The sequence below is a fragment of the Trichogramma pretiosum genome, unplaced genomic scaffold (genome assembly GCF_000599845.2).
Source record: "Trichogramma pretiosum strain Unisexual culture from Peru unplaced genomic scaffold, Tpre_2.0 scaffold8, whole genome shotgun sequence".
Taxonomy (NCBI): Eukaryota; Metazoa; Arthropoda; class Insecta; order Hymenoptera; family Trichogrammatidae; genus Trichogramma; species Trichogramma pretiosum.
In genome coordinates, this window is record NW_019641699.1 from 983,443 (window position 1) to 1,009,859 (window position 26,417).

The following is a 26,417-nucleotide window of genomic DNA, read 5'->3' on the forward strand; positions in this document are numbered from 1 at the left end:
AGCCAGATTTTTAAATCTCAGTTCTCACACATGATTGGAATGTTTTGAATTCCCCTTCCTCTATACACCCTCGTATAATTGTCGTGAACCCTAGGTTATACATTGTTAGAAATGGAGAAGAACGAGCCAAGCTACGAAGAGTGACCTGCTTCGTTCATGGGCTGCGCTGTTTACCTGTGTTTGTGTTTTAGACGCTGATAGCTAAACTACTAAGCTAACTGTATTAGTCTGAAAATAATAAACATCATGAAGAAAAACAGGATAAGGAGATATCTAACAAGACGCGCCAAAGAAAAACTGGCGGTGGACGAGTCAGAGAAATCATCAGATGTAACTTCCAAGCCTCAAGAAGAAATAATAGCCAGTCAGGTATACTTTATACATGTAAATACATGTAAACAAGTCCGATAAACGTGTGTGGTTCGTACGCTAGTCGGAAGAGCAATTTTATGACGAATAGAACAGATATTTTTACGCCGAATGATACCAACAAACGATACTAAACTATTATTTATTCAGCATCACTGCAATGACCTTTAATTATTAATTTTTTTACAAATTTTTCAACTGCCCTTCTCAATTTCACAGTTTAATAGTCGCGCGCAACTCGTAAACTTCGGTCATTGGTTCCCAGAGTGCATCCTGCAATATGTGCACTATGTGCGTTTTGCAAATATTTAAGTGACGGTCACTTGCATATTATAGGATTGGCGAGGCTCGCGAGCATAATGCACATAAAAGAACGACCGTCCAGCTTATAACACAATCGTTGCCAAGAAGCTCCTGCTGATGTTTCTCGCTATAACGTAAAGAGAATAATATCATACACTGTTGCAGATGGTAATGGTAGAAACTAGAGACAACAGTAAACGCACGTGTATGTGTATATGCAATCGGTCTCTGTGTTTCATGTTGTCAAACTCGTATTCTGTTTACATTCATTAAAAGCCCATTCGTTTATCATTTTACACCCACGAGCGATCATTTCTAATATTTAAAAGTTTTCATATCGTGCTCAGCGCAATTTTTCAAAATTTCTAACAAAATGGGACGCGCCGTTGAGGTATTATAAACGTTTTCTCAATTATAACCAACAAATTTTCCTATTTCTTTGAAAGTCCATATTTTTAAACTGTTTTTTCGTTGTACTTCCTGCAGCAAGCGGGAGAAACTGATGATGATGAAAATGCAAAAACTTTTGTCTTTGAAGATGAAGGCCATACCTTTGGAAACGTCTTGAAATCCATTATTTCAGATGAGTGAGTACAGATTAATCATTCTTTGCAATTATTACTTCTGTATTGAATATTTTTCCAACTCGAATTTTTTATTTTAGTCCTGATGTAGAGTTCTGTGGTTATATAGTGCCTCAAACTACAAACTCAAAAAAAATGTACTTTCGAATCAAAGCCAAAAATGGCAAACCAGAAGACATCTTACGTAAAGGTCTTGCAAGTTTATGCAAAGTTTGTGAAATGGCAAACCAGACATTGGAAAACTCAATGGAGAGGTATAGAAGCTCTCATAGTTGATACATGATGAGTATTGCTGAATGATGGTGCGATTTACTTATAGATAATTGTATTATAGTATGTACATACTTTAGAACGAGTATTTTAAACTTACCTATGACAGATTTAAGTTTCAAATTTCATACTAAAGATCCATAAAGTCACTTGTAATATTCAATAAATATTAATTTTCATGAAATATTTGTCATGAATTCTTTCAAAGATAACTTTTAAACTAGGGACTGAAATTTCTAAACTTAAGGAAAAAAAGATGATAAGTATTTATATGACTATTCACCGAATAACTTAGAGAAACAAACGAAATTTCACATTTCTGCATTAATAATCAGCGAGATTTAGGTATAGATCAATATAATAGTATATTTTGCCCCCTGAAGAACTGGAAAGTCTCACAGCACATGGAATTTATCAGCCAAGGCAAAGCAGAGAGAGACTTTCTTTGTTCATTACATAGGTGCAAATAAACTTTTTTGTAAATCCCCCAGCCTAAAGTAATATTTTGATTTTGCTCAGTTTGAGTAAAATGTTACTTTAAGTTAAAGTAGCGCAAAAAAAATTGTTTGTATTAATAATTGTCGGAGAAGTCCCACATTTTACTAAATACAAAAATTTTAATAAGAGTTTTAATAATAAGAGAAAAAATTTTTTTAATTCTAGAATATCTATTTTCTAATAAAAAAACAAAGAACATCACATTAATATAACTTTACCAGAAGCTCATTTTGATGTAAAACAATGTATTTTTGTCCAAATCATCAGCATATTCTTGGTATGATAAAATCCTTGGTATGATAATAATACCCTTGATGGACTGGAACAATGCACAACTTTTCTAAGATAATAGTACCATGGATAGAACTACTTTCTTAAGCACTTGATTCCAAATCCAATGTGTCTATTGCTATCACTAATATCAAAATGGGGTACTGGGGTAAATATATAAATTATGGTCATCGAATCGCGCATGGGACATAATATTAGTAATATTTAACTGTTTGAGACAAAAATTAGTATTTGAAACAAAGATATTACAGAAAATATGGAATTATGAAAATTTGAATTATTGAATTACATAAAAATTTTTTTTTTAGAAAATAATACTTTTATAAAACTCTACATGGTCAAGGAAAATTATATTTTTTTAAAACATAAGTCCTATTCTTTTCTTTGCAACAAAACAATTTTTTGCATAAGCTTGTTTTAACTCATAGTCTCACAAATCATTCTTTTGTCACGTACTTTTTTAACACATACATTTTCTTCATAGAGCATCAAGGAGCTCTTTAAAATCATGTTGTACGCTTTTTTTGAGTAATACGACCATGATTACTCTGAAAATTCTATAGATATTTTATAAGTTGCTGAAAACTTTAACATCGCACTTGATTTTATAAAATAGCATGTAAGAGTATCTTCAGACTCGAACGATGTCAAAAAATATTATACTTAACAGGAAACCATACTTTCAAAAACTGCTAAAAAGTGCCATTTCTTCAATCAAAATAATATTGTAGTTATCAAATAGTTGATAGAATCGATGTTAGTCAAGAAACGGCAATGGAGATGCTGCGATACATCTACACGGGCAGTGTTGAAAATCGGAATAATTCCTTAGTTATCAATCTTATGGCAGCTGACAAGTATCAACTCAATTATTTACAGACAACTTCTCAACAGAATCTTCAGGACTTGATCTTACAATGAAGAGGTCATTGAATAAATTGAATAAAAAATCATTGGTTCTACGATAAAAAGATGCGCTTCACATTTAATCTTGCAACTGTGATAGGTAATGCCATGATCAAAAGCATTAACTTAAAAGAATAGGAAAGATGCGAAGTTGAAGTAAATAAAAAATGACTCAATTTTTCGAATTATAAACAAATAAAATAGAAAAATTGCGATTTTGCCTACTTGGAGAAATATTAGTTTCCATTCTTCAGTTCTATAAATTTCAACATTTATTGGACAAAAAAAAAATAAAAATAAGACTTCTTAATATTTACAAAGCACTACTGCCTAAGCTTAGAACGGAAAATTGTGCAGCCCTTTTGATATCATTGAAAATAATCTTTTAAACAAAGGTTAATTTGGCTCAGCTGATTCAAGAAAGTAGCGTTGTTTGAAATACTTTAAAATAATTTTTTCGATGTCAAGTATTTTTTATGTTTGAAAAATGTAATGATCAAATTACGAAGTATCATATTTTCTTGGTGGAAATTTTGAATAATTGGATGGAAAGTTAATACCAATAATTAAGATTGTACTTTTAGTACAAAATGTTAAACATTGATCCAAGTCTAAGATTAAGTCTCAGTTTCATAATTACTTATTAATAAAGAATTATTAAAAAAAAACTAAAATTGTAACTATATTTTGCTTAGTAAGGTTTAAAATATAAATGGTTTTCAAAACTTAAAAATGTTATAATATACATACATATAAGACTGATTGTAACTTATATAAATAAATAGATAAATAATCGACGCTCGTACAAATACATAAGTATTTATTGTTCAGTAGCAGTGTACAATACAAAAATAATTTCGAAAAAAAGGAAGTTGAAAAATTAAAAACTCAATACCATTATGAAATAAGTTAATTTTTAAAATTTCACAAAGTTTGATAAATAAGACAGTTATCCAAAAAAAACTATCTACTTGTTAACTATAAATAACAGTTTTATTTTTTATATTTATAAAAGAAATTCGACCTAACTACAAAAAACTTAATAGAAATTTGCTAAACAGCTTGGTACTGTATAAATATATATTTAAAGCTAGTTAATCAACTAGCTTTGAAATCTTCTTGAACACACATGCACACAATATTTGATGCAGGATTGACCTTCGATCGCTCTTGCAAGTTTAATATGGAAGACAGCAAGAAATTTTTTCATTAGACATTCTTCTCTTAAAGTACATGCTCTACTTGTGTCTAATCATGAACACACTGTTAACACTATCACTTGTGGATATCTGTAATAAACCTCATTATATGGTTCAATATAATCTATGTACTATAACTATGTCTTTTGAGATCATACTTGATTAAATCATTCGCAAGCTTAAATTTTACAATTATACATTTTTACATTGTTCATATAATAAAATAATAACATACAAAATTCATTAATACAGGTACAAAGAAAAATAATACTATACAACAACTACAAAAATGTTAATCCTATAAAATTAGAAGCATTTGACGGAAAATACTTTTGAACAAACGCTTGTTATAACAAAACTCGTTAATAATATAATTCTCTTATTTATTCTATTAACAACTTCTTTTTAAATAGGGTGTACTTGGCCATATTGATTGAGAATTTCTTCAATCGACCACCACCATATAGGGGGACCAGATGTCTTAGTAGAAGAAACAACCCGATTAAAAAAAAACCCTACTAGGAACGCTATCAAAATACCCCATATCATTGGTTTCCAATTTGAGTAATAACTGAGTAAGCGAGATAAACCTCGGTACCGATAACTGCAATTTATAAAAATGACATTTATTTAGATTCGTAGATGTGTAAAGTAAAAATAATTAATTCTTACGGCTGTGTAGTTTCAAGTTGATTTAAATCTTCAACTTTATCAGCTTTATTGAGATCCAAGTCGTTACGTATGTTGGACAAAATTTCGTCTTCATCTGCTTGCTCATTAGAAACAGTAGGTAGATTCAAAATAGATGTTCGAATGGAATTGTTGTTTTCTTCTCTTGACTGTCTCCTAGATTCCGCTTGTTCATATATTTCTCGCAATTCATTTATACTACTAGCACTGCTGTAAAATCAACGTTAACAAGTAATGAAAATGTCGATTGATCGATGAAAACTTATCAAAACCATCAGGTCTTGTACTCACTCTGTTCGATCCAATTTTTCATTTTCCCACTTTAGATTTTCAGAGCACAAGGAAGGTCTTCGCAGACCTGGAGCCCTTCCGATCATGGAATTTCTCTGTCTTGGTAAGTCCTGAAAATTTATACAAATGTTCAATTTCTTAATAACTATATCAGTTCTGAGGGTTTTTATGTCAACTGGTTTTATGTTATATAATAAGCAACGAATTGCAGTAATCTACCATGCAGCGAAACTAGATTGATATCGTACACATGCAAATCTCACACGAATTTTATAAAACTGAGCGAAAGAATTATTATATTTATCAGCATCCCTCTCAAAAGATTATTCTTGTTATAATCAGTTAAAAATGTTGCAAATAAATAAAATATAAAAAGCTCATCAACCTCAGAGAAAGCATAAAAAACCTATAGTAAAGCCTACAACATACAAGCGAACTAAGATAAGAAGGTAGTAGTCTCGTTGCCTTTGAAATATCCTGGCTGCTGCCCAGTATTGGTCGAGATATCGTAGCAATGCTAGCTCGTCTTCTAGCCATCTAAAAAAGTAATAATAACAACATAGTTCAAACGTGATAGATGCGATAAAAAAACCACTAGTTTCCATAAGAAAAATAGGAAACCAATATTTGTGCATAGCAAAAGTAATAAATGTGCTTGTAAAAATAATGATGTATCCAAGCAAGTGCTAATGCGTGATTAGATTATTGTAATGAATTCTCACTAATTCAAGCGAGTCTTTATGAGTTTCAGTTGAGTTTTAAAATTATTCTTAAGAACACGAAAAAAAGATTTGAAAAAGCGGATATATTTGGGCAATTAATTCGTGTAAGGAAACTTAAGAAAGATACGTCAATGTCTCAGGAAGACTCGTGTAAAAAGGTATTGATGAAGAATCATTAGATGATTATAAGCAGCATCTTTAGATGACGAATGAATTGATGAGCAATACGATGAATACAACATATAATTGTACGACAATGACACGAGATGTGGACGGGCTCGTTTTGGATGTTGCGGGAGAAACGATGCGAATGAAGTATATAATAATGAAAGTTACGTAAAGCTGCAATAGATGCAAACAATTAATTTTGTATTTTCGAACCATCGTACGGTTATTGTTGGATAAAGTACGATATCGCACTCGGGGCATGTCATCGCTCATTTCGCCAAAATTCTCCTCGAGCACGATGTTGTTTTCGGCGAGGATTTTCCTGCAAAAGGACTTGGTGAGTTTTAACGATTTCAAGTTCAACGAAACTTTTATTCAAAACGAGGAGGATGGGCAAATGGGCGAGGGTTGATGCATATATACTTGGTCTCTGCGAGCTCGCCAGCGAGCTTTTCGCATTTGCATTTGAGCGTTTGCAGGTATTTGTCGGCCAGGAGAACTGCGCGCGAGACGCGCCGTTCTTGGTACACCGCCCCAAGGGTCTCGGCATTGCACGACACTTGGTGCGTACAGTGGGCTATCATTTCCAATTGCTGCTTCACGCGTTCAACGCGTTCAAGCGATTCGCTGTCCACGCAAAGTGGCGCCAATTCCTACGATTTATAATACACACATCAACATTTTTACAGATCGACTTTTCAAGACATGAAACGACTGACAAAATTCTTTGGGCATTTTTTTAATTTTTCGACGTTTTTCCTCTGTCTTTCATTAACTTGCCTTGATATCTTGCTGCATCTTGAGAACTTCGTTCGTAAAATTCTTTTCAGCTTGATCACGATGACGCCGGGATAAAATTATCCGTTTCGAAAGAGTCATTCTGTCAGTACCCAAGCCGACAGAAAAAATGGTGTACTTCTTCTGTAAATAATTACAGTTTCGTCTAATGAAGAACGCACTCGTATTTTTATCGTAAATCTGCGCTCATTCATGCGTAAGTAGTGCAAGCATAAATCGATTTTACATTTTATTGGTGTTTATAATCGAAATGTTAAATAATTTATTTTATACTGCAACGTACATTTTTAAATAAGCTTAATTTAACTTTCTCAATGAAAAATATTATTTTTTTTTTAATTTTGTTGTAACTTTTATTATTTTATAATATTTATGAAAAAAGAAGAAAACTCTCGCAATTGATTGTATCAAGTTTCAGAACAATTTTTAACTCATTACTTCAAGTGAACGCATTAAAAAGGTTTTTTCTAATCTTCTAAAACTTGGTGCTCAAAGAAAATGGAATATTAAATTCCAGTATCATAACAACGGGAAAAGGCTTTGGTCGATACGTAATAAATGAGTAAAAAATCAATTTTATGATGATATTGCCAAAAAAATAAGTAGATAGGCTTCGTCCATTTAAGCATAGGTTCAAAATTCTTATACTGATCGCAATAAATCTAGTTTAGTTTAAAAAATGGTAATCGTTAAATAGAACTTATCATATTCAACTTTAGATTCGCTAACTATATTGATATTTAAAATAATAAAAAAAAAAAAAAATAAATAAAGCAAAATATGAGAATTATCTTTAGGTTTACCTTTTTCAAATTGAAGTTGCGATAAGAAAAAGGCAAAAACAATTAATGAGTGTGGATAATTTTTCTAAATAATTATTTAAACAAAATGGAAACATTATTTTACCTTCATGTCTTCTTCCGATAAATTTTCACTGAAATCATGAAATGGAAAAAGTCATTACATTTTTGCAAGTATACATGTTTTCGAAATTTGAAGTATTAAAAATTTTTTTACTAGCATTCAATGCATCGTGTCACTGAATATTTATATTTTTGAAATCCACCCCTTGCATTGAAATGTCAACGCGCAAATTTAGAATGACGAAATTTCGACTCGCTTTTCCATGTTATAGGGTTTTGAAAAATTTCAAAATTGCATATTTAATCATTTAAGCTTCAAGATTGGATGCGTAGTAAAATTCGCTGCCAATTCATTGGCCAAAAATTTTCTCCGAAAGATACGATTGTTCTTTTTTTACGTATTAATAGGTTGTATAGCTTTGTAGCAGAAAAAAATTTTTTTCTTCAAAAATTTCACTCGGCAGGGTCATCTGAAATCTAAGAGTCGCCATTTTTCTTGAAGTTTATATCACTGTCTCGTGATTGAATGAAGGAGAAAAAAAATTAAATTTAAAAATTTTACACGAGTTTGAATGACTTTCCAACCCATATTTTTCAGACTTTGATTATCCTTCACTCTTTTTTATTGTATAATCGATTGAAAATCTCTTCGTTCTATCATAAGCCAACGTTATGAACATTAATAAAAATGTCGACTTTTAGGTTTTAGAAGACCCTGTCCCGAAATATTCTACCTACCACGAAAAAAATCTGTCAAAAAAACTCGTGGGAAATCGATACTTTGAAATAACATTTTTTACTATTCTTTTTAATGATAAACTGTACTAAGTGTAACCTCTTAAGTCAAAAATATTATTAGGACTGAAAAAATTTAAATACCTAGTCAAGAATAATGCATCTAATAATAAAAAATGTACTCAGAAAAGGATCTGAAGGAATTTAAAACAATTTTTCAAACAATTTTTTAAAATAAAATAGCGGCCGTAGCATAAAATATTATTCAAAAACTCTCGAAAACGATTTGATTTACTTAAGAAATACTATTGCTTTTTCATTGATGTGTCAGGTATATGAGCCAATATTAAAAAATACCTAGTTTCTGAATCCATATCTGGAAAACTAGCTATTCCAGAATCTCGGAGCCTTTGGTCTGTCCAACTTGGAAAAGCTTTTGGACTGTCGTCATCGTTTTTGGTAACGTCTCCTAATTCAGACGTGGAACTTTCCTCGTTATTTACAATAATAGCCTGTAATGATAAATCAATGTTAAAAAGTACTATTTCGCATCATATGCCAAGAGTTAAAATTCATCGTTTTTATACATCAATATTATGTTCTAGTTTGTTCGGTCCTTTTTCACGTATGAGCGCTACTCACAAATGTTGTGCTGTTAGTTGCGCTCCAACGCCTCACGAGAAAAACCACAATGTCTAATGTAACCTTATAAGTACAAATGAATCAACTCTTTTTTCAATCTTGCACATCAAATATGTTAGAAATAGGTTCGATTCGTAACCAGACGGAGTTTTTTTTACATGGTCAAAATTAAAAAAAAAGCGTACGTATTTGTTAAGGGAATGGACACTCATCATTTTTCAAAAAAAAATTTTTTTTTTTTATTAAATCTGCATATTCTGTTGACATAGCTCTTGTTTGCCTCGTGGGATATCTTTTAATCAATTTCATTATTACACTAAAAATTATTATACTAAAAATAACGGTCAAAAAAATTGAAATGAGTAAAATTACGCAGAATTTTTTGTTTCTATAATAACTCATGCTAAATTGACCAAATTTACATAGAATTACAAAAATGTAACGATAAACCATCATGATCGGTATTCGTCAAAATCAATCTATAGTGAATAAATTAGAAAAATGAATATCCCGTTTTTAATAAAATTAGATGCGCATTGAAATTATAGATACTCAATGGTAGTAAATTATTTTCGTAATACGCTTGCAAGTTTTACAACGATGACGAAATAGCTCGGCGCGAGTGCGCGTGTGTTCGGCTGATAATATACGCCAGTTATTATGATTGTTATTAATGCAGTGGCCATCAAATATGATCTCGGAATTCAAGGTTCAAGGCGGATATTATTTCTTACAGTAAGCTACAAATTTAAATTGTCAAATTTCACAGCGTAACAAAAATATCATATCAAATTATTCCAAAATCATTTACACGTTTTTAGATATTGTATGCTCCCTTCGCCATTCAATTCAATTTTCTTTGTTGTTTAGAAATTATGTATTTACCTATCAAAATTCACATGGGGTACAATACAATATGTATATAACTACTACACTTGATTAATCAGTTTAATCGAATCAAAAATGATAAATGACAAATGATTGGCTATTAAAAAAATCAAGACAAAAAGTACACGTGAAGCAGTTTACGATATTTCAACCAAGTAGTTGAGACGGCAAAATGTTAGTTTCATCATTCTTGGTATAAGTCACATTGATACTAAAGATATGAATATTTAGATAATTAAGTAAGCTTTACATAATAAAGTAGCCATCCACTGATATACATGTGTTACAGACATTGTAAAAACTCTAGCACATAATTCTCACAAGATAATTTAAGTTTCTCCAATAACTATAACTAACACTACTTTATATTTTAAATTTGTAGATCTATAAATTTATAACGTCCATTAATTTTAGTGACTTTAATTTTCGACAATGATTCAATTCGAGGACAGTTGATACTAGTCACTCAAACTAAAGAAATTTTACAGTAAAATTGATGTGAAAAATTCACTTAGTTAATAATGATTTATGTTGTAAATGTAATTGTGTTGTTGTGTACATGCACATGCTATAAAAAAAAATCATGAACGTATGATACTGCATGATATTACGAAAGCAGAAAAAAAGGATTCGGTATAGAAATTAGGATTTAAAAGTCTTAATATCACGTCGCAACGAAAAACGGTCATTTTAAATTATAGCTTTGCGGTATTCTAACCAAATATGAGCACAATAACGAATAAACGTGAGTTTTCCAGTAAAAAAAATCGTCAGAATCACGCTCCATAAATCATTCTATCGGAGCATTTAGTTGTAAATCGAAGCACGCACAGACGCAAAAAATCCTATGAGCGCGTGCTTCATTCATATGTATTTTAAATCTATTTATGCAAGAGATAAAATGTCAAAGATATAATTAAAAATTATAGTGATCTTCAAATCATACCTTAAAAATTGTTCTAAACTAAAAAGTTCATTAGGCATGCAAATATTTTCTTTTATTCAGTTAACTTTCTTCGTTACGCCTAACGAACCATAAAAATGCGGTTGAATTTCAATTTGTGCCGGTAAGAACAATTTTATTTCCAAAATTACCAAAATTACGAATATTTCAAAATCCGTCAGATTATGATCGTAAAAAATATCAATAATTATTTTCATTCTTCAACGATTAAACGATGATTTAATTCGATAAAATTATAGTAAGTATTCGGCTTTTTACTTTGAAAATTTTATTTTAGAAAAAATGCGCGAAAAGCATCTCGACTTTTAAAATATGAAATTGCTCAATCTTGAAAGAGTTGGGCTTCGAAGCAGATATCACGATTCTCGAGTATAAAAATACAGACCAGTTATCACCAATAATCAATGTTTATACTCAAGCAGTCAAGTCGAACATTTCTGTACATTCTATTGTTTTTCATTTTTGCCTTTTATTTTGACGGACAGTGACTGCTCGATTCATGTTTTGTGTGCACAATCATTGAGTAAAATGATTTTTTCAAATCAGTGTTCATCTTCTATCGAATGAAGCAAACACTTTGTAATTCAATTAACTTCACTAGTTTTTATTATACAACGCGAACATGTGAGTGACATTTGTTATTGACATTTTTTGATCCGTTGCTAACTTGAGATTCACGACGAAAATTATTTATTTGTTTATTGCGGCATGAATAATTTTCGTCGAAATAAATCCACGCTTTCGTTTGAAATGCATTTGTTTTTGCACACATAAAATGAAGCAGCATTACTAGCTGTCGATTTCTCGAGAATTGCGCTGCAAGCAAACACTTGGGACACATGTCTTTGGCAATCGTCTTAATCAATGTCCCTTAATCAGTTCTGATCAGTGACAATTGCGTATACTCTCGCGCTCTCATGACACGGAACGTGCTCTATATAACGCGAACTAACGCAGTCCAATCCTTGTCACGCGTAATTACAATGTTTAGAAACAAGCTGCTGTACACCAGACAATTACGATTGCGTGCTTCGTCAAAAGTCGATAACGACTTGGATGTTTTGACTGCATTTGATTTTTCACTATTATCATTTTTTTTTAATTTATTCACGTATATTTATAGCAAAAACTTTCGACCGAAAATGAAATTATTACATAATACGAATAGTACGATTGGCAAATGAGAAATCTGCAATCGTAATAGAATTACGATCAAAAGAACACTTTTTAATATCACTAGTGTTGTTTAAAACGACAGCAAATTTAACTAAAGATTTTTTTCATTAAAATAAAATTAATCAAAAGCTTTATAAAATAAAGAAAATTCATGCGTATTTTTTAAATTCTTTTGAAAGCTTGCAAAATTTTTCGGTTGTTTTAAAATAGAGGTTTGTTTACCTCAAAATTATTCTCAAACAAATATATTGAAATTTCTTCAAGTTATATATAATAGCCACTTGACGTTGCCGACGAGGTAACTTTGAAATTCTATTAAAAGAAACCCTCACGTGACAAAATCTCCCGACGGTCATTGTATATTATATACAAGATCGAGTAACTTTTTGTTACCAATCGAATCGCACTTAAAAAATTCACCATAAAATATAATCTAAGATATGAATCATTATCTATCTGTACCTATTTTATATTTTTTCAAAATCAGCTTTCAAATGATTTTTCTTTTTCTTTTTTAAAATATATAATAAGATTTTTAAAATATTTACTAAAACATAGATAAAAAGTATTTTTGCAATTGGAATTCGAAACATATTTTTTAGACTTTTAGCACGAATTCGCTTCTTTTTTTTCTAACTAAAAATTAGTACATTTTAATTGACGCATAGAAAAAAGCGTAAAATATTACTGGGACTCACTTGTAATGTATCGACAGGCATCGTTTCTTCCATTGGTCGAGTCTCGTTAACACTTTTCTCAAGCAAGCTCGGAACTTGGACCGGGCTTTGATGATCCAGCGGCGCATCCGCCGCATGACACTCCTCGCTCTCAGCCGAACTATCCTCGCCGCTGGACATCGCGCGACCGACTGACGGCGGTGGCAGCTTTTGCTCATCAAAAGCCGACAACGTGCTACTGCAGCAGTCAAGAGCGATTCCCGCGCCACAAGTTCGTTCTGGGTCGACGTCTACGCTAACCTCGCATTCATCGCCTCCAACTTGGTCGACGATTTTGCCACTGTTGTCGCTGGAACTGCTACTGTTGTGAACTCCATTACTTTCCATTGCGTTGCTCGGGACCGATCGGTCACTTGACGGCGACGACGTCGTACCGATAGTAGGAGGCGAGGCACCTGTACAAATATAAATACGCATACGTGCACAAATTTCGCGCTAAATTAAAAGCCTTCACAGTGCATTCATCAATAATATTTTGATGTCACGCGAAAAACTTTTTTATCGCTTTAATCGTTTAATGATTTCAAATTTATTATCGTATATAAAATAGCCTAGCGCTGGAAATAATATTTTTCAATGATTCATTTAGCAAAATAGTGACATGTGCAGAGCTCAGCAGAGTTCAGTGATCGGATTAAAAGACTCGACACCGATTTGGCCTAAGCACAAAAATTTGACTTTACACAAAAGTCTCGCGTATATTTTTATTAATGCACCCGTTGCAAGCGTAAATTTACATGCCTGCGTCACAAAGTTCGATGTCAAATACGATGCTTGTTTACAATGTTTGGCGCCTCCAAAGATAATTAAATTTCTCTCGGTGTACAAACAAGATACTTGAAATATATTATAAATAAATAAGAGTTTTTTATTTTCATTGCATTGAGAACATTTTACCATGTAATTTTAAATGCTGTGAAAGTGCAATTCAAATTTAGTGTAACTAAAGTTTATCTTACCAATTTTTGAACACGGCTGATTGTAGACCTCGGTGCTCGATGGTAAAAAGAAGTTGCCAGAAAATTCATGCGAATTGGCCGAGATATCTATTTGTGAAATGGTCGCAGGCTTGAAAGATCCATCTTTACTGCTGCAGCTGATATCTGCCATTTCTACAGCCACTCTTTGTTTATCCTTGTTTTGACATTTTTCCTCCGCATAAACCGCATCATTATTGGAAGAACTGAGGATTCTCGATTGCTGCAAATCATCGGTATTTAATTCGTCATTTTTCAAGACCACAGCATCGTTCGGAGAAGTGAAAAAATTCACATGCGGTTCTTCAGATTTCTCGGGAATCTTGTCAAATGCTAATTTTTTCGAAACACTTGTTTTGTCTGGTTGCCGAATTTGGCTCGAATCAGGCAGGTAGAATTTCGGGGGTGCAAGAATTACAGATTTGATCGGTTTGGTTGTGGTTTTCAGTGACTCGTCAAGAGCAGCGTTCGTTTTGATGACTTTGTCCTTGATCGGGAGGGGCGATGGACTCAGTGACGAGTCACTGCTGTTGGAACAACGATACTCGTGGAGTAGTTGCTCTCGCGTTAAAGGTGTTGCCTTCAAGTTACTCTCCTGAACTTGAAGCGTACTGTTGGAGCTATTCACCTCGAAGGAGCGATCGTAAACGGAGAGTTTGCGCCGAGGCGCTATCTTGGACATAATAGGAGTCGTACAGAAAGACGGATCGGGTTTGATTTCATCATGGCTAATGGTTTCAAACGAACAATTGGGATCGGCAGCAGTCATAAGCGAGTCGGTTTGGTACGTAGATTGCCTTGGTCGAACGGTGACGAAGCGCAAATCGACATTCACTGGATCATCGTCTGGACCAGCATCGTCCTTGCAGGCTCGCGATTCCGATTTAAGCGTTTTCATGGCAGTTGATGTTAATTTCTTTTTAGGACTTTTGTCGAACGGGTCGCAATAAGCGGCATCACCTCTGGCCTGGTTGAGAGCTCGAAAATTCAAATACTCCGGCGTGATGCAGCTGGACTTTGGTGAAGCCTCGTTTCTCAATAGGTAGAGCGACCAGTCTGTATTTGTCTTTGCGGTGAAAATAGACTTGGGTCTAAAGCGTGAAGTGAAAAATGAGTTACGATATACATATTTTTTTTTTTTTTGCTAAATTCGATTATGATTAGCAGTTTACATTCATCGCGAGTGTCTATATTTATCTGCGCCGAGAGATACGTTAGTATTTTAGGCATAGAGTTTCTTGCACTTACTCAAAGTAAAATTAAAGAGATTGAACTTACTTTGGCGAGCGTTTGGAGAGGCGCAAGGAGTCTTGATCGCTTATGACGTCTTCGGTACCTTTTATTTCGATTATTCGATTGAGAGCCTCGACTATCGGGACGACTATCTCTTGCTCGTGGCTCGATTCCAAGTCTGTGGCAGGAGCTGCTTTGGACGAGAAAAGCAACGGCGATGTCGCCTTGTCTATCATCAACACACCGTTCTCGAAAATACTCGGGACCGTTGACGTAAAGGCTGCCGCGGAGCCCACTGTACTGTTTTTGTAGAAGCTTCTATTTTCCAGCCTAAAAGAGAATGTGTTTTTTTTGTGACATGTATCGCTTTCAAAATAAGTCAAATGATTCTACTCTTGTTTTATGAATATACGAGCCTAGACCAATTCCTTAACCTATAACTTCAATAGTAGCAGAATTAAAAGTCGACTTTTTGAAACTAAAACACTTACTCTCGCAGTCACGCGTCAAATTACGCATCTGCTCTATTGAATATATTCGTACGTCATACTACTTTCTTATGGGAGAGCAATGTAGCTGCTACGTGAAATTTTGTCCGTGCAGTGGCCAGTGACTTTATAAAATATTTAAACATTGGCTGAGGCGTAATTCTGTTCCGCATCGCCTTTTCAATTCTAACAAGCTGTAGATGAATTTCAAATTTTTTCCCCAATTATCGTTATATATAAATATTAAATGAATGGCATAGATTTGATTTTTTATTCCTAATACCCAAATGAAAAAGTGGAATTTTATCGCGTCGTAACATTTAATTGTATTCTTTGAAGAAAAAAAATTTGCATCATCACTTTTCGAGTCAAACGGCTCGAGTTGTGTCAGAAATTGTGATTGAAGGGTCGAACAAGATTGCTCGCGTTATCGAACTAATGTCATCCTAATGCATGCACGATGTAAAAATGTCGAATCATTAAGAAAGAAAAAAAAATTCCACTTGACAGAAATTGAACATCAGCACGTGTACAACTTGATTGTAGCGAAAGATGCGCGCAGAAAATTGATCGTAAGCAAAGCTTGTCTTTTAGAGCGCGATAAATAACTTAATCCAAGCTAACCGAGCTCGCGACTATGTGCTCGAAAGAAAGTAAAAACTAAATAGACGAGACTGGTACTTATATCACTATAGCCGGTAATGTACGACGGTCAAACGTTTTCAATCGACTTTTTGCTCATCCACACTTTGCGCGTCGCAACGCTATCAATGATCATCGTAATGCGCCAACTTTGTGTCATATCAGCGGACACTACATGCCTACGTAATGTAGCTCGGCTTGGAATGCATAAGATGGATGGATACAACACCTATCTCTTAGTCTCGCGTTGTCGGCGGCTAAAGTCGATATATATATTTTGCTCGCACAATATGTAATACACACTAAATGCTGCCAGTGCTGCATTTGCAATTCGCTAACCAGATTCTTGCGCAACAATCTGGGAGCTCGTTAGTATGAAAACGTCACGCGTTCGCGTACCCTCTCCCTCTAACTTTTCGATCCATATAATCGGTTTATATACCTACATTATTATATACTGTCACGCTGTCAAGTACTAATTGTATAAACAATTATTTTTCATATTAAAGAAATTTGATCAAATCTTGAATTCGAATGGCATTAACCAAAATTCTAAAGGAAATCCGATGGTCAAGTTGGAAATATTCCGTGCTTTAAACGATCCAAAGACCTTCAGTTCGTCGCACGTGCTTTCTGATGTAAACAAACGTTGCCAGTAGCATTAGCAGCAGCAGATGCTGCACATATGACATAGTCAGCAGGAATAAATATAATCTGGTTTACAAGATGGCATTTACAATTTGCAAGATTCTATGTCGATATGTGCGGAGAGGTAACCTCTTATCGCAGTAACAATTGATGCAGACACATTACAAGCTTGAAATTCGGCCAATTTTTAAAAAATGTTGAAGACTCGAAATTAAATAAATGTCCACGTTTCGTTTTACGCTGCGCATTTAAATGACGCAAATAAAACAATTATGTACTGCACGATACATCGAATATTGGCCCTCTAATTTCTGCATTAATATTTGTATGATTTTATGATTAACTGCTCTCGCTAGCGTATCTTTTACTAGACGACGCGCGTTGCAAGTGATATGCTGCGTGGCCGATAGCCACACACGATCACGCAAAACTGACTGGCTCATAAGTAAGTATAAACGCGCTAAATATGTTTAAACGTCGCATGTTTCCATTGAGAAATAATAACTGACTAAAGTGAGTTATTTTGGAACGCAAATTTTTGAAGCTCGCTCGCAAGTTCGTTAAACTTCGTGCGCATCAAATCGACTTCGTTTAATCATCAGCGTAAAGTTATTTCAATACTTAATCGGACAAATATTAAAGTTATTCATGCTGCTTCATTATACTTTAATATTAAAAATATTGAAAAAATGGTAAATTCACAAAAACTAAAATTGTATTATAAGTGAAGATAAGTCTCGGTAAAAATACGCTCTTGTTAAAAAATAGCACGAAAAAATGTTTTGTGTAGCAAATTAATAACTCTAAATCGAAATGATTTGAAATCATGCTATAAACAAATCTTTTTAATTGATTTTATTGTTAATCAACCGCAATCAATTGATTTTTTGCATATTATATCATTTTCGAACGTGAAAGATATAAAATAACTCTTGCGGGAAGTGCAGAAAGATCACGTCGTAGCAAATAATTTTTAAAAAATCACCAGAAATTTTGAAAGCACTAGAACAAAACACTCTAATCCACAATGTAAAACCATTCAAATGACGCGCTGACGGATTTTAGCGAAATGTGTAATACGATGGAATCAGTAAAAATGGACACGTGTAACGTCGCTCGCAGTAGTCGAGCCCAGACTGGGGAATGTTGAGAAGCTCTGAAACGGTACGGTCTCGCAATATTGCTTATTACCAACATCTTTGAATATATCTATTGTATACTCCACAACAAAGCAAGCGTCAAAAAGATACTACTTCCACTGCTTATTAGCTTCATTTTAAACTACTCCCGAATGTTATTCATTGTAATTTTGCGAATTATAGAAAATCAGGAAAATCAAGCAAAACACCACGTAATTTACATTGAGCAAAAAGAATTACAATAAACTCTGATCGTGCAATGATTCAAAGACAAAAATGTAAAAATTTTACACACTCGTGAAAACGAAGTTCAATACTCAAACGAATGCCCCTATAAAGCCCAGAAAAGATTAAAAACGGGGCAGCATCAAAGATGCAGTTTGCGGAAATCGGATCAAGGTCATCAAAATATATCACGACGTGCACTTTTTGCGAGGTGGATTTTAATCTTACAATCGATCTAGTTTCGTATTAAACAAGTAATTTTTTAAGAAATTTTTTAGTGTCAATTCCGTTAAAAAAGTTCGAAGATAATCATTATAGTCTGAATTCCGTATTTTCCAAGCAGGAAGTGAGTTATTTGTGGAAAATGTCATCAATTTGATTGAATTTTATTCAATCACATAGCTTTTTAAAGTAGATAGAGTATTGCTGCAGGGGCTGCGGAAAAAAGAAAAGTTCCCTTCGCGTCGCCGATTATATACCGTTTTTGAAATTATATAAAATGTAAAAATATTATATATCTGTATCGAAACTGCAGGATCTCTGAAAATACGCACAAGTGTTAAAAGTTACATTGACAAATAAATGAACAAGAATTCGATTCGGCAAACTAAAAATAAACCCTTTATTTAGTAACTGTTTTTCAACCCAAAATTTACTAAGCAGAAGTAATTGATACCTTGAGTAATATACGTATTCCAAATGAATGCAGCATAAATTTCAACATTATTGATGACTCAACACACATTTGCAGTCGTTTGTAGCAATACACTTTTACTTTTTATAAATTTCATTTTTGAAATTTTTGTACGTCCGGAAGTTAGTAAAATTGGGCATGCTTTTTTTACATTCTGAATCACTGATAGCCTTAGTGTGTATAAAAATAATTCTTTTAATACATTTTTTATTTGAAAACAAAATTAAATAATTGTTTAATTAATTACCTATAAACTTGAATTAAATATTTTTTTATCCCCGGAGATTTGAATACTTTTCTGTTAAAATTTGGCGATTCACCAAGGTTACATTTTTATCAAAATTCAATGAAAATCTTTTAATGAGCAATTCCAGGAATTTTTAACACGAATTTGATTGAACATTGTAGTTTATGGTGTATATATCTTTAAACACGTATTCATGTTTGAAAATATAATAAAACTAAGTCAAATGATTTTAATAATTTATAAATATAGATGATATAAAATTTTCACAATTGCAATAGAACAAACCTCGTATGAAAATCGTCTGATATCCGTTTAAGAAAAATTCGCAATCCCGATCGAATATATTTTTTTCATTCTTACTTTCTTTTTTGCTTAAATTTATTAATAAACGCTGAAGAGCAACTCAATGCATCATATCGTGCTCTCCACGGGTGCAATATTAAAATGAATAAAAGTGGGATGTTTCCAAAAATACACGCGCAATGAACGCATCCGCAAAATATTCACACTAGCGTAAAAATATAAGGGAAAGAATAACTGGAGTAACAGGACTGTCGATGCGTGAACTCTAACATCTCTAACGTCGTTTTCATCGTCGTCACTACTGCCGGCAAGAGGCCGATCTCGGTTATTTTTACGTTTGCTGCGTATACGTGCATATCCGGGCTCTTGCGATCATTTTGGTATAAACGGACCATCATTTTTATTATAGGATGATTCGTTTACGCGTTATTTGGCATACAGTAGCTGATTGATCTACATATTAGTGATTAATCCTAAAATGGTAGAAATGACTAAGTGACTCACACTACATCGTCGTTTTTGTCCGATCGATTGACAGGCGTTTTTTTTGTCTCCGGTAGCACATCCGGTTTCTCTAGTTTACTTTCGCCACTTCTCAAGGCTGATGGCGATTTGATGGTTGTCGAAGTTTTTACCTAAATTTTATACATAAATACATTAATACATTAATATAGGTAATATTTTTAATAGAAATTAAGTTTAGGTTAAAGAATCTACATTAATATCAAGACTTGAATGAGCCAATTTAGTTTCTATTTACGATTTAAAAATAGTTACTGTATCAACGAGCCACTCACATATTTACCCCAATTAACGAAAATGTCATCAATATGGAAAAATATTCTACCGATAAGAAGCTTAAAAGTTTTAAACAGTTTTAGCATGCAGATTCTTTAACTGTCTTTTCATCATTTGAAAAAGGCATTTATCTACAAAAAATTTCAATTTTAAAAATGATGAACAAGGAAGTTTTTTATTCTCATACAAATGGCTTAAAATTTCAACAAAAAAAATTGTTTTAATCTAAATGCAATGGTGAGAAGTTTAACATTTTTGAAGTTATCATTCAATCTGTTTATACTTTAGATGGTAAAGGAATCGTTTATAATTAAAATTTTTACCAAGTTCAATAGACTTGTAATTTTATGCTTTAGCGTTTGAATGGAAACAGCTTGTGTAGATGATGTATTCAAATTAGTTCTGGTTTGAAGAGCTCTGTAAAAAAAATATATTTTTTTTACCAATGCAACTATATAGAAGAATATTGATTGATATAAATTAATAATAATCATTCATCTCTTTGATTGGTAATAAATCAATACTTACTCATCTACTTTCTCAACAATATCAGCAATTTCATTGTTGTAGAATGAAAGCTCTTCTCTCAATTCCTGAATTTTTGAATCATCATAACTGAACCCCTAAAAATGTTCCGTGAAAATTATTTTAAATATTAATAGCAACTTGAGCTTGTATAGTCAGAACTAGTCACTATAAAATCTTACAGATGCTTTTAATTCCATGAAAAGGGAATCCTGATGACTTTTATGATGCTTATTGCACGGCGTGCTATGATTTTGCAAATTTGCTTCATTGTACAATGGTGGTGACATGGAAATCTGCAAGAGAAAAAAATTATTGTGCTTTAATATTTTATTCACTCCGAATTTCATAAACTTACATTACTAGATGAATCACAATGCCTATTCATCATTTTGGTTTGTAGCTCTGCATTTAATAATTGAAGCTCATTTATTTTTTCTTGTTGATGCTAAAATAAAAAATTAAAAAGGTAAAATTAAAATTAAATAATTTAACAATTTTTCATGCATATAAAATAATAAAAGAGTTTAAATGATTTTTATGATAAGTGAATATTTACATTGTAATTAACTTCGTATGATTTTTCAAGTTGAGCCTTATTATTTTGCAACTCATGGTATTCTTCTTGAAGGTATTCACACTCGATGAGTTTTTCTTCATACTTTTTTTTGTATTCCGATATTTGCTTGATGTAATTAGAATTTTCTTTTTGTATGCTATCAATTTTCACCTTTAAATTGTAAATGCATTCTTTCTATAAATTAACGTAAATAAAATTATATTAACAAGTAAATTTTTAAAAACGAACAATTAAAATGTAATGTATCGAAAATAAAATTTTTTACATCTCGTTCTAATTCTTTCACTTTTTTTTGTAAGGCGTTGTAAGCTTTTTCAAACTTTCGTGCATCCAACTTACTAGACTCTTCTCGACGTTCAACAACTGATAACATTTCCTTATGATCTTCATTTTCTTTTTGCAATTTCAAATATTTGTTATTCATCTGGTCTCTGAAATTGTTTTACTTTGTAAGTAAAAAAAAAAGAAATCTGCATGCTTTGTCCGTTTAAAATAAAATTACCAACTCACAAAGCTTTTTGTGTCAATTTTAATTCACGTTCAAGTGTTGTAATGGTTTCTTCGGCACGGAGGAGATCTTCTTTCAAGCTTGCAGTTTCTTCATTGTAACGTCGGATTCTAATTTCTAAATCGATACCAGAAATATCATCATGTAAAGGATTATTTTCTTCAGATGATTCCAACATGCTATCAGTTCTATTGAAAAATAAAATTTTTCAAAATATTCGGTTGAAACCCTTTGAAGTAAATGAAGTAAAAGAATATAATCTTTCCTTTTATAAATATATCAACTTACCCAAATCCTGCACTGCTGCTGTTTAAGCTGTGACAAGAAGCTAAAAAGAAATAAATAATTACATTTTCCGCTTTGCCTCTTTTAATAAAAAAATGGTTAAAACAAAATAAAGATCGTAAAAGAGATATTTTAAAATGATTATTTTTCATTTACCCATGGTATTAATTTTTCTCATTGAGCTCAATTGAAAATCGTCATCGTCGAAGCGTCCATCATCGTTGCTTTGATCTTCAAAGCCGTGATCATTTTTGCCTAAATCTTCAGCCATTGAGTCACTGTACCACAAAGATTTATAACGATTTATTTTTCTTATATTCATTCCCAATGCAGGCGTGTTTATGTTTATGACGATACTTTTTACAATACATTTATATTATATTTCAAAGATTATAAGAAATTCATTTTTTTTAATGATATATAATATCGAAGGCATCGTCGCTGTCCAGTGAGTCGTTATAGTTAAAATATATAATTCATTATAAGACATTCAGATGTTCAAAAGTTTCAAATAGATTATTTAAATTCTCTGCGGGTACAAATTATTACTTTAGTTGTCGTGCATACAGCATAACGGCATACAGTAAAAACTTCAAGAATGTCCTAGAGTCAAAGAGCGAGATAATAATTCAAGGGTGACAATTAAGAATAACGAGGGAAAATTTTATCATTCAGAAATTACCTCGCCCACGAGTTTATTTTGCCTAGTATTTGAGCATTCACATTTATTTCATTCTCTCAAGTCACATCAGGTTTTAAAAAAATCTCCAAGTACAAATTAGTCAAGTCAAAGCACGTAATGATTACTATTCAAATAAATACAAAAAGCTATCTAGCTCGTATCTCAGAGAGCAAACCAAATTTATGTTTTAAATATAACAAAGCATTTTTATGCTTTACACAATGTAATATGAGTGCAGGTCCTTGAAATGAAAAACGTATTATATTCGATAAAACTCGGAGTGCAGGACTTTTAGATCATTTATCGCTTTATGCTCGCACTATGAGATTACACCGTAAAATTGATTTATCCACTTGTACAACTCGATATTACTCAAGTTTTTATAATAGTTGACGTAGAAACGAAAGATGTCAATTCAACGAAAGACGCATATTTGTAATGCACGGCTGAAAGGTATACTGCCATACGCGCGAACTAACCGCACGCTCGTACGCTAAGTAGGAAAAATCGTACGCGTCTGTCTTTTTCTCTCTCCGCAAGAAATGTTTTTTTTTCATGTAGGTATTTTCATTGCTACGCGCAGGTACTTCAAATTAATGTTACTTGGTCAAAAGTGAGTGTCGAATAAAATAAAAGGATCAGCCCAATTGGAATCGTAGTTTTGAATGAATGTAATTTCGCAGAGCTATTTAACTAGCGTTATTTTGACCGTCGTATAAACTTTATATTATTAGTCAAGAAAATGGATAATTTTAAGTTCTATTGGTCACATTATAGGTACTCGTTTATTTGCAAAAGCTACGTTGCTATACAGCGCTTATTGTATTAAACCGTAAAATATGAAGCTGATGTATGTGCGTTTGTTACCGCTTTATCTTTATACCCGTTCACACGCATACACACTCAGACATGGCACGAAATTGTTCTCCATTCGAGGAGCGATAATAGCTGCTTGGTAGTCAGCGAATTGTGCGGTATATAATTTTTTTATTTTTTCATACATAGGAGTCTTAGAATGTGGAAAAAGACGTAGCAAGGTGCGTTTGGGGCTTGCTTCGATCACGATCGTTATTTCGCATGATGAAGCTGGCGTATGCACTCGATACCGAAACGACGACGTCGACTTACAGACCATATAGAAGAGTTTGATTACTGCGACTCGCATTGATCGCCGATAAATGTCAATTATTAACTGCAAGCAATCGAGGATGCATGTAACGATACGTGCACTCGGAAAGTACTCATGGATAGATTACGTATGTACGTCATTAAGAGTGGCCTGCATTGGGAATCGCTTGCAAGTGACTAGCTACAAAGCAGCCATATACCGTTGACGTAAACGAGCCTATAATGCGTGTGCACATATGCGTACCTCTGCGAGTTGTTGTTGCCATCCTCTTGCACGAGATTGAGCAGTTTGCGGAACCAGCCGGACGACGTGTCGCGAAAGTCGGGCCAGCTGACCTGCTGCGAGCGCGCGACCCTCTCCAGCGAGCAGCGGAGCTCCTCCAGAAAGTCGTTCCTTTGGCTTTTCGACAGAAAGATGAAACTGCGTGACAGTCTAGCGGCGTCTGTTTTTTTACGATTTCACGAGCACTGCTAATAGGTAAGCGCGCGGCTCTCGCTCAAAGCGAGCAGTCTTTTCAACGTCGACTTTGAGCCGCCTCAATCGTGCTAAATGACATCTTTGCTCGATGCAGACTCGGCTTACAATGGCTCGGCAGAGCAATAATTAGGCACGCAAGATTTTCGGCGGCCCAGCAGACGGCACGTGGCTGTACATACGCTAATCTACATTGCTCATGTGTAAATATAAATAGACGCTTACCGAAAATGCGGTACTTTGGCAAAATTCTGATGAATATTGCGAACTATGACCGAGAGGGGCACAGCAGCGACATCGGCGGTTCGTCCCACGCTGGAGAGCGCTGTATCCTGTCGGATTCGCTGGCCGCGACACGATTCGGCAGGATCATCCGAGTCGGTTGGGGAGGCTTCGTTCGACTGGTCGATGCATTCCTCGAATATCTTCCTCTGCAGTTCTACCGGCGAGTCAGAAAGTAAAATTCACACGGCAATTTAGATGAAAGAGGCCTCGGATCTATGTTTAATATACTACAAAACACGAGGGCTGAATTACAGCCGATCACCTTCGAACCAGTCTTGCTGCGATGTGGTGCTCGACGATGCCGTCGTGACGTCGGACATGCCGCGGCGATGATGATTTACGTTTCGCAGCGTCAATAATGGCCAGCATGTGACTCGCCCAGTTCTCAAAAAGCGTCAAAAAGGCCTAAAATTCGTAACTATGTGTGTATCGAAGCGATTATGTCTCTCTCTCTCTCTCTCGACTCTTTATCACTCAGTCACGCACCAACATCTATACACTTGTTTATGCTCGTTCGATTGACTCGCAGTATCCCCGTGATCGGGGTGCAAACGTATAATGAAAAGTTCACCGATGCGATTGGTTGCCAGTACCGTTAGAGCCGATACTACTGATGTGTACACAACGAGATTTTCACTAGGGGCTCGCATAACTTTTGTATAGTTTCGCAAGTTTCGTCCGAGCATCGAGCAACAGCGGCGATAAAGGTGTTGATTGCCGCAGGAACCAACTGCCAAGTGCAGATGTAACCTATTATTTCTCTACTCTTATATATTCTGTATTATCTGCACCATTATAAACACTAAAAACTATATACGCGCACGAACAATTTGTAACTCGTACATAAATATAGCCAAGCCATCAGTTTATCACCGATGAGCTTGTGATGGTATATGTAGGCTTGCGTTTGCGAGCGCGCAGCACACGCGAACGTTGATGGGAGCAAAATCGCCCATTCGTAAACAAATCGTTCCCAATCTGCAGGGTTTTCTTTGCCTTTCTCTCTTGTGCCAGTCTTCGTGCGCCGGTCGACTCGTTGTGCAGACGCTGATCAGTAGAAAAGTCAACTCGCGTACCTGCAGCTGGACTAGCTAACGATAAACATGAAAACGCGTAGGCGACTGTGTGTTCCGTCGCAGCAGAGGATGCCAGCCGGCCCGATTCGCTCGCTCTTACGCGCCCGATGCGGTTTTTTCTTTTCTGCGTGCTTGCGTGGCTTTGCATCGAACTCGGTCGAACGGCCTTTTCGACTAAGCCGATTTGCCCGGCTCGCCCGACAGATATACCTATATCCTAGTTGCTCGACACACAGCCGTGGCTTGTTTTTCTGCTCTTTCGCTCTCCCTTTTTCACTTTTCGCAACTCTATTAAGCTATATATGCTCTCGATGGGCTTCACGCGCTCGCGAATTATCTCGCTTTTTGTTTCCCTCTCTTTCTCTCTATAATGCTCCCACACTGC

At 34.0% G+C, this 26,417-nt stretch overlaps 2 protein-coding genes across 12 annotated transcripts; one reads left to right on the plus strand and one right to left on the minus strand.

Annotated features, from left to right (window-relative positions):
* The first annotated feature begins 45 nt into the window (after window positions 1-45).
* Window positions 46-1,710, plus strand: LOC106651205 (probable DNA-directed RNA polymerases I and III subunit RPAC2). 2 transcript variants are annotated; one of them, XM_014369625.2, is made up of 3 exons: window positions 46-369; window positions 1,159-1,259; window positions 1,337-1,710. In XM_014369625.2, exons 1-3 carry the CDS (start codon window positions 247-249, stop codon window positions 1,530-1,532), a joined length of 420 nt encoding a protein of 139 aa, XP_014225111.1. In that variant the 5' UTR covers window positions 46-246; the 3' UTR covers window positions 1,533-1,710. The 2 variants fall into 2 exon arrangements, with proteins under 2 accessions (XP_014225111.1, XP_014225112.1); XM_014369626.2 differs by lacking the exon at window positions 46-369 and adding an exon at window positions 454-1,063.
* Window positions 1,711-4,016: 2,306 nt separating this feature from the next.
* On the minus strand, window positions 4,017-26,286 carry LOC106651216. 10 transcript variants are annotated; one of them, XM_023462495.1, is made up of 25 exons: window positions 25,219-26,286; window positions 24,897-25,110; window positions 24,441-24,617; window positions 22,543-22,664; window positions 22,390-22,429; window positions 22,104-22,289; window positions 21,859-22,024; window positions 21,573-21,767; window positions 21,372-21,461; window positions 21,196-21,309; window positions 21,017-21,111; window positions 20,812-20,905; window positions 20,195-20,325; window positions 15,350-15,634; window positions 14,054-15,162; window positions 13,056-13,489; window positions 9,045-9,199; window positions 7,996-8,023; window positions 7,072-7,212; window positions 6,715-6,944; window positions 6,505-6,613; window positions 5,831-5,938; window positions 5,402-5,511; window positions 5,093-5,317; window positions 4,017-5,024 (listed from the first exon to the last, which is right to left on the minus strand). In XM_023462495.1, exons 1-25 carry the CDS (start codon window positions 25,274-25,276, stop codon window positions 4,826-4,828), a joined length of 4,815 nt encoding a protein of 1,604 aa, XP_023318263.1. In that variant the 5' UTR covers window positions 25,277-26,286; the 3' UTR covers window positions 4,017-4,825. The 10 variants fall into 10 exon arrangements, with proteins under 10 accessions (XP_023318263.1, XP_014225134.1, XP_023318262.1 ...); XM_014369648.2 differs by having other exon boundaries at window positions 5,093-5,320; window positions 24,441-24,596; window positions 25,219-26,285; XM_023462494.1 differs by having other exon boundaries at window positions 5,093-5,320; window positions 7,072-7,209; window positions 25,219-26,285.
* Window positions 26,287-26,417: the final 131 nt, after the last annotated feature.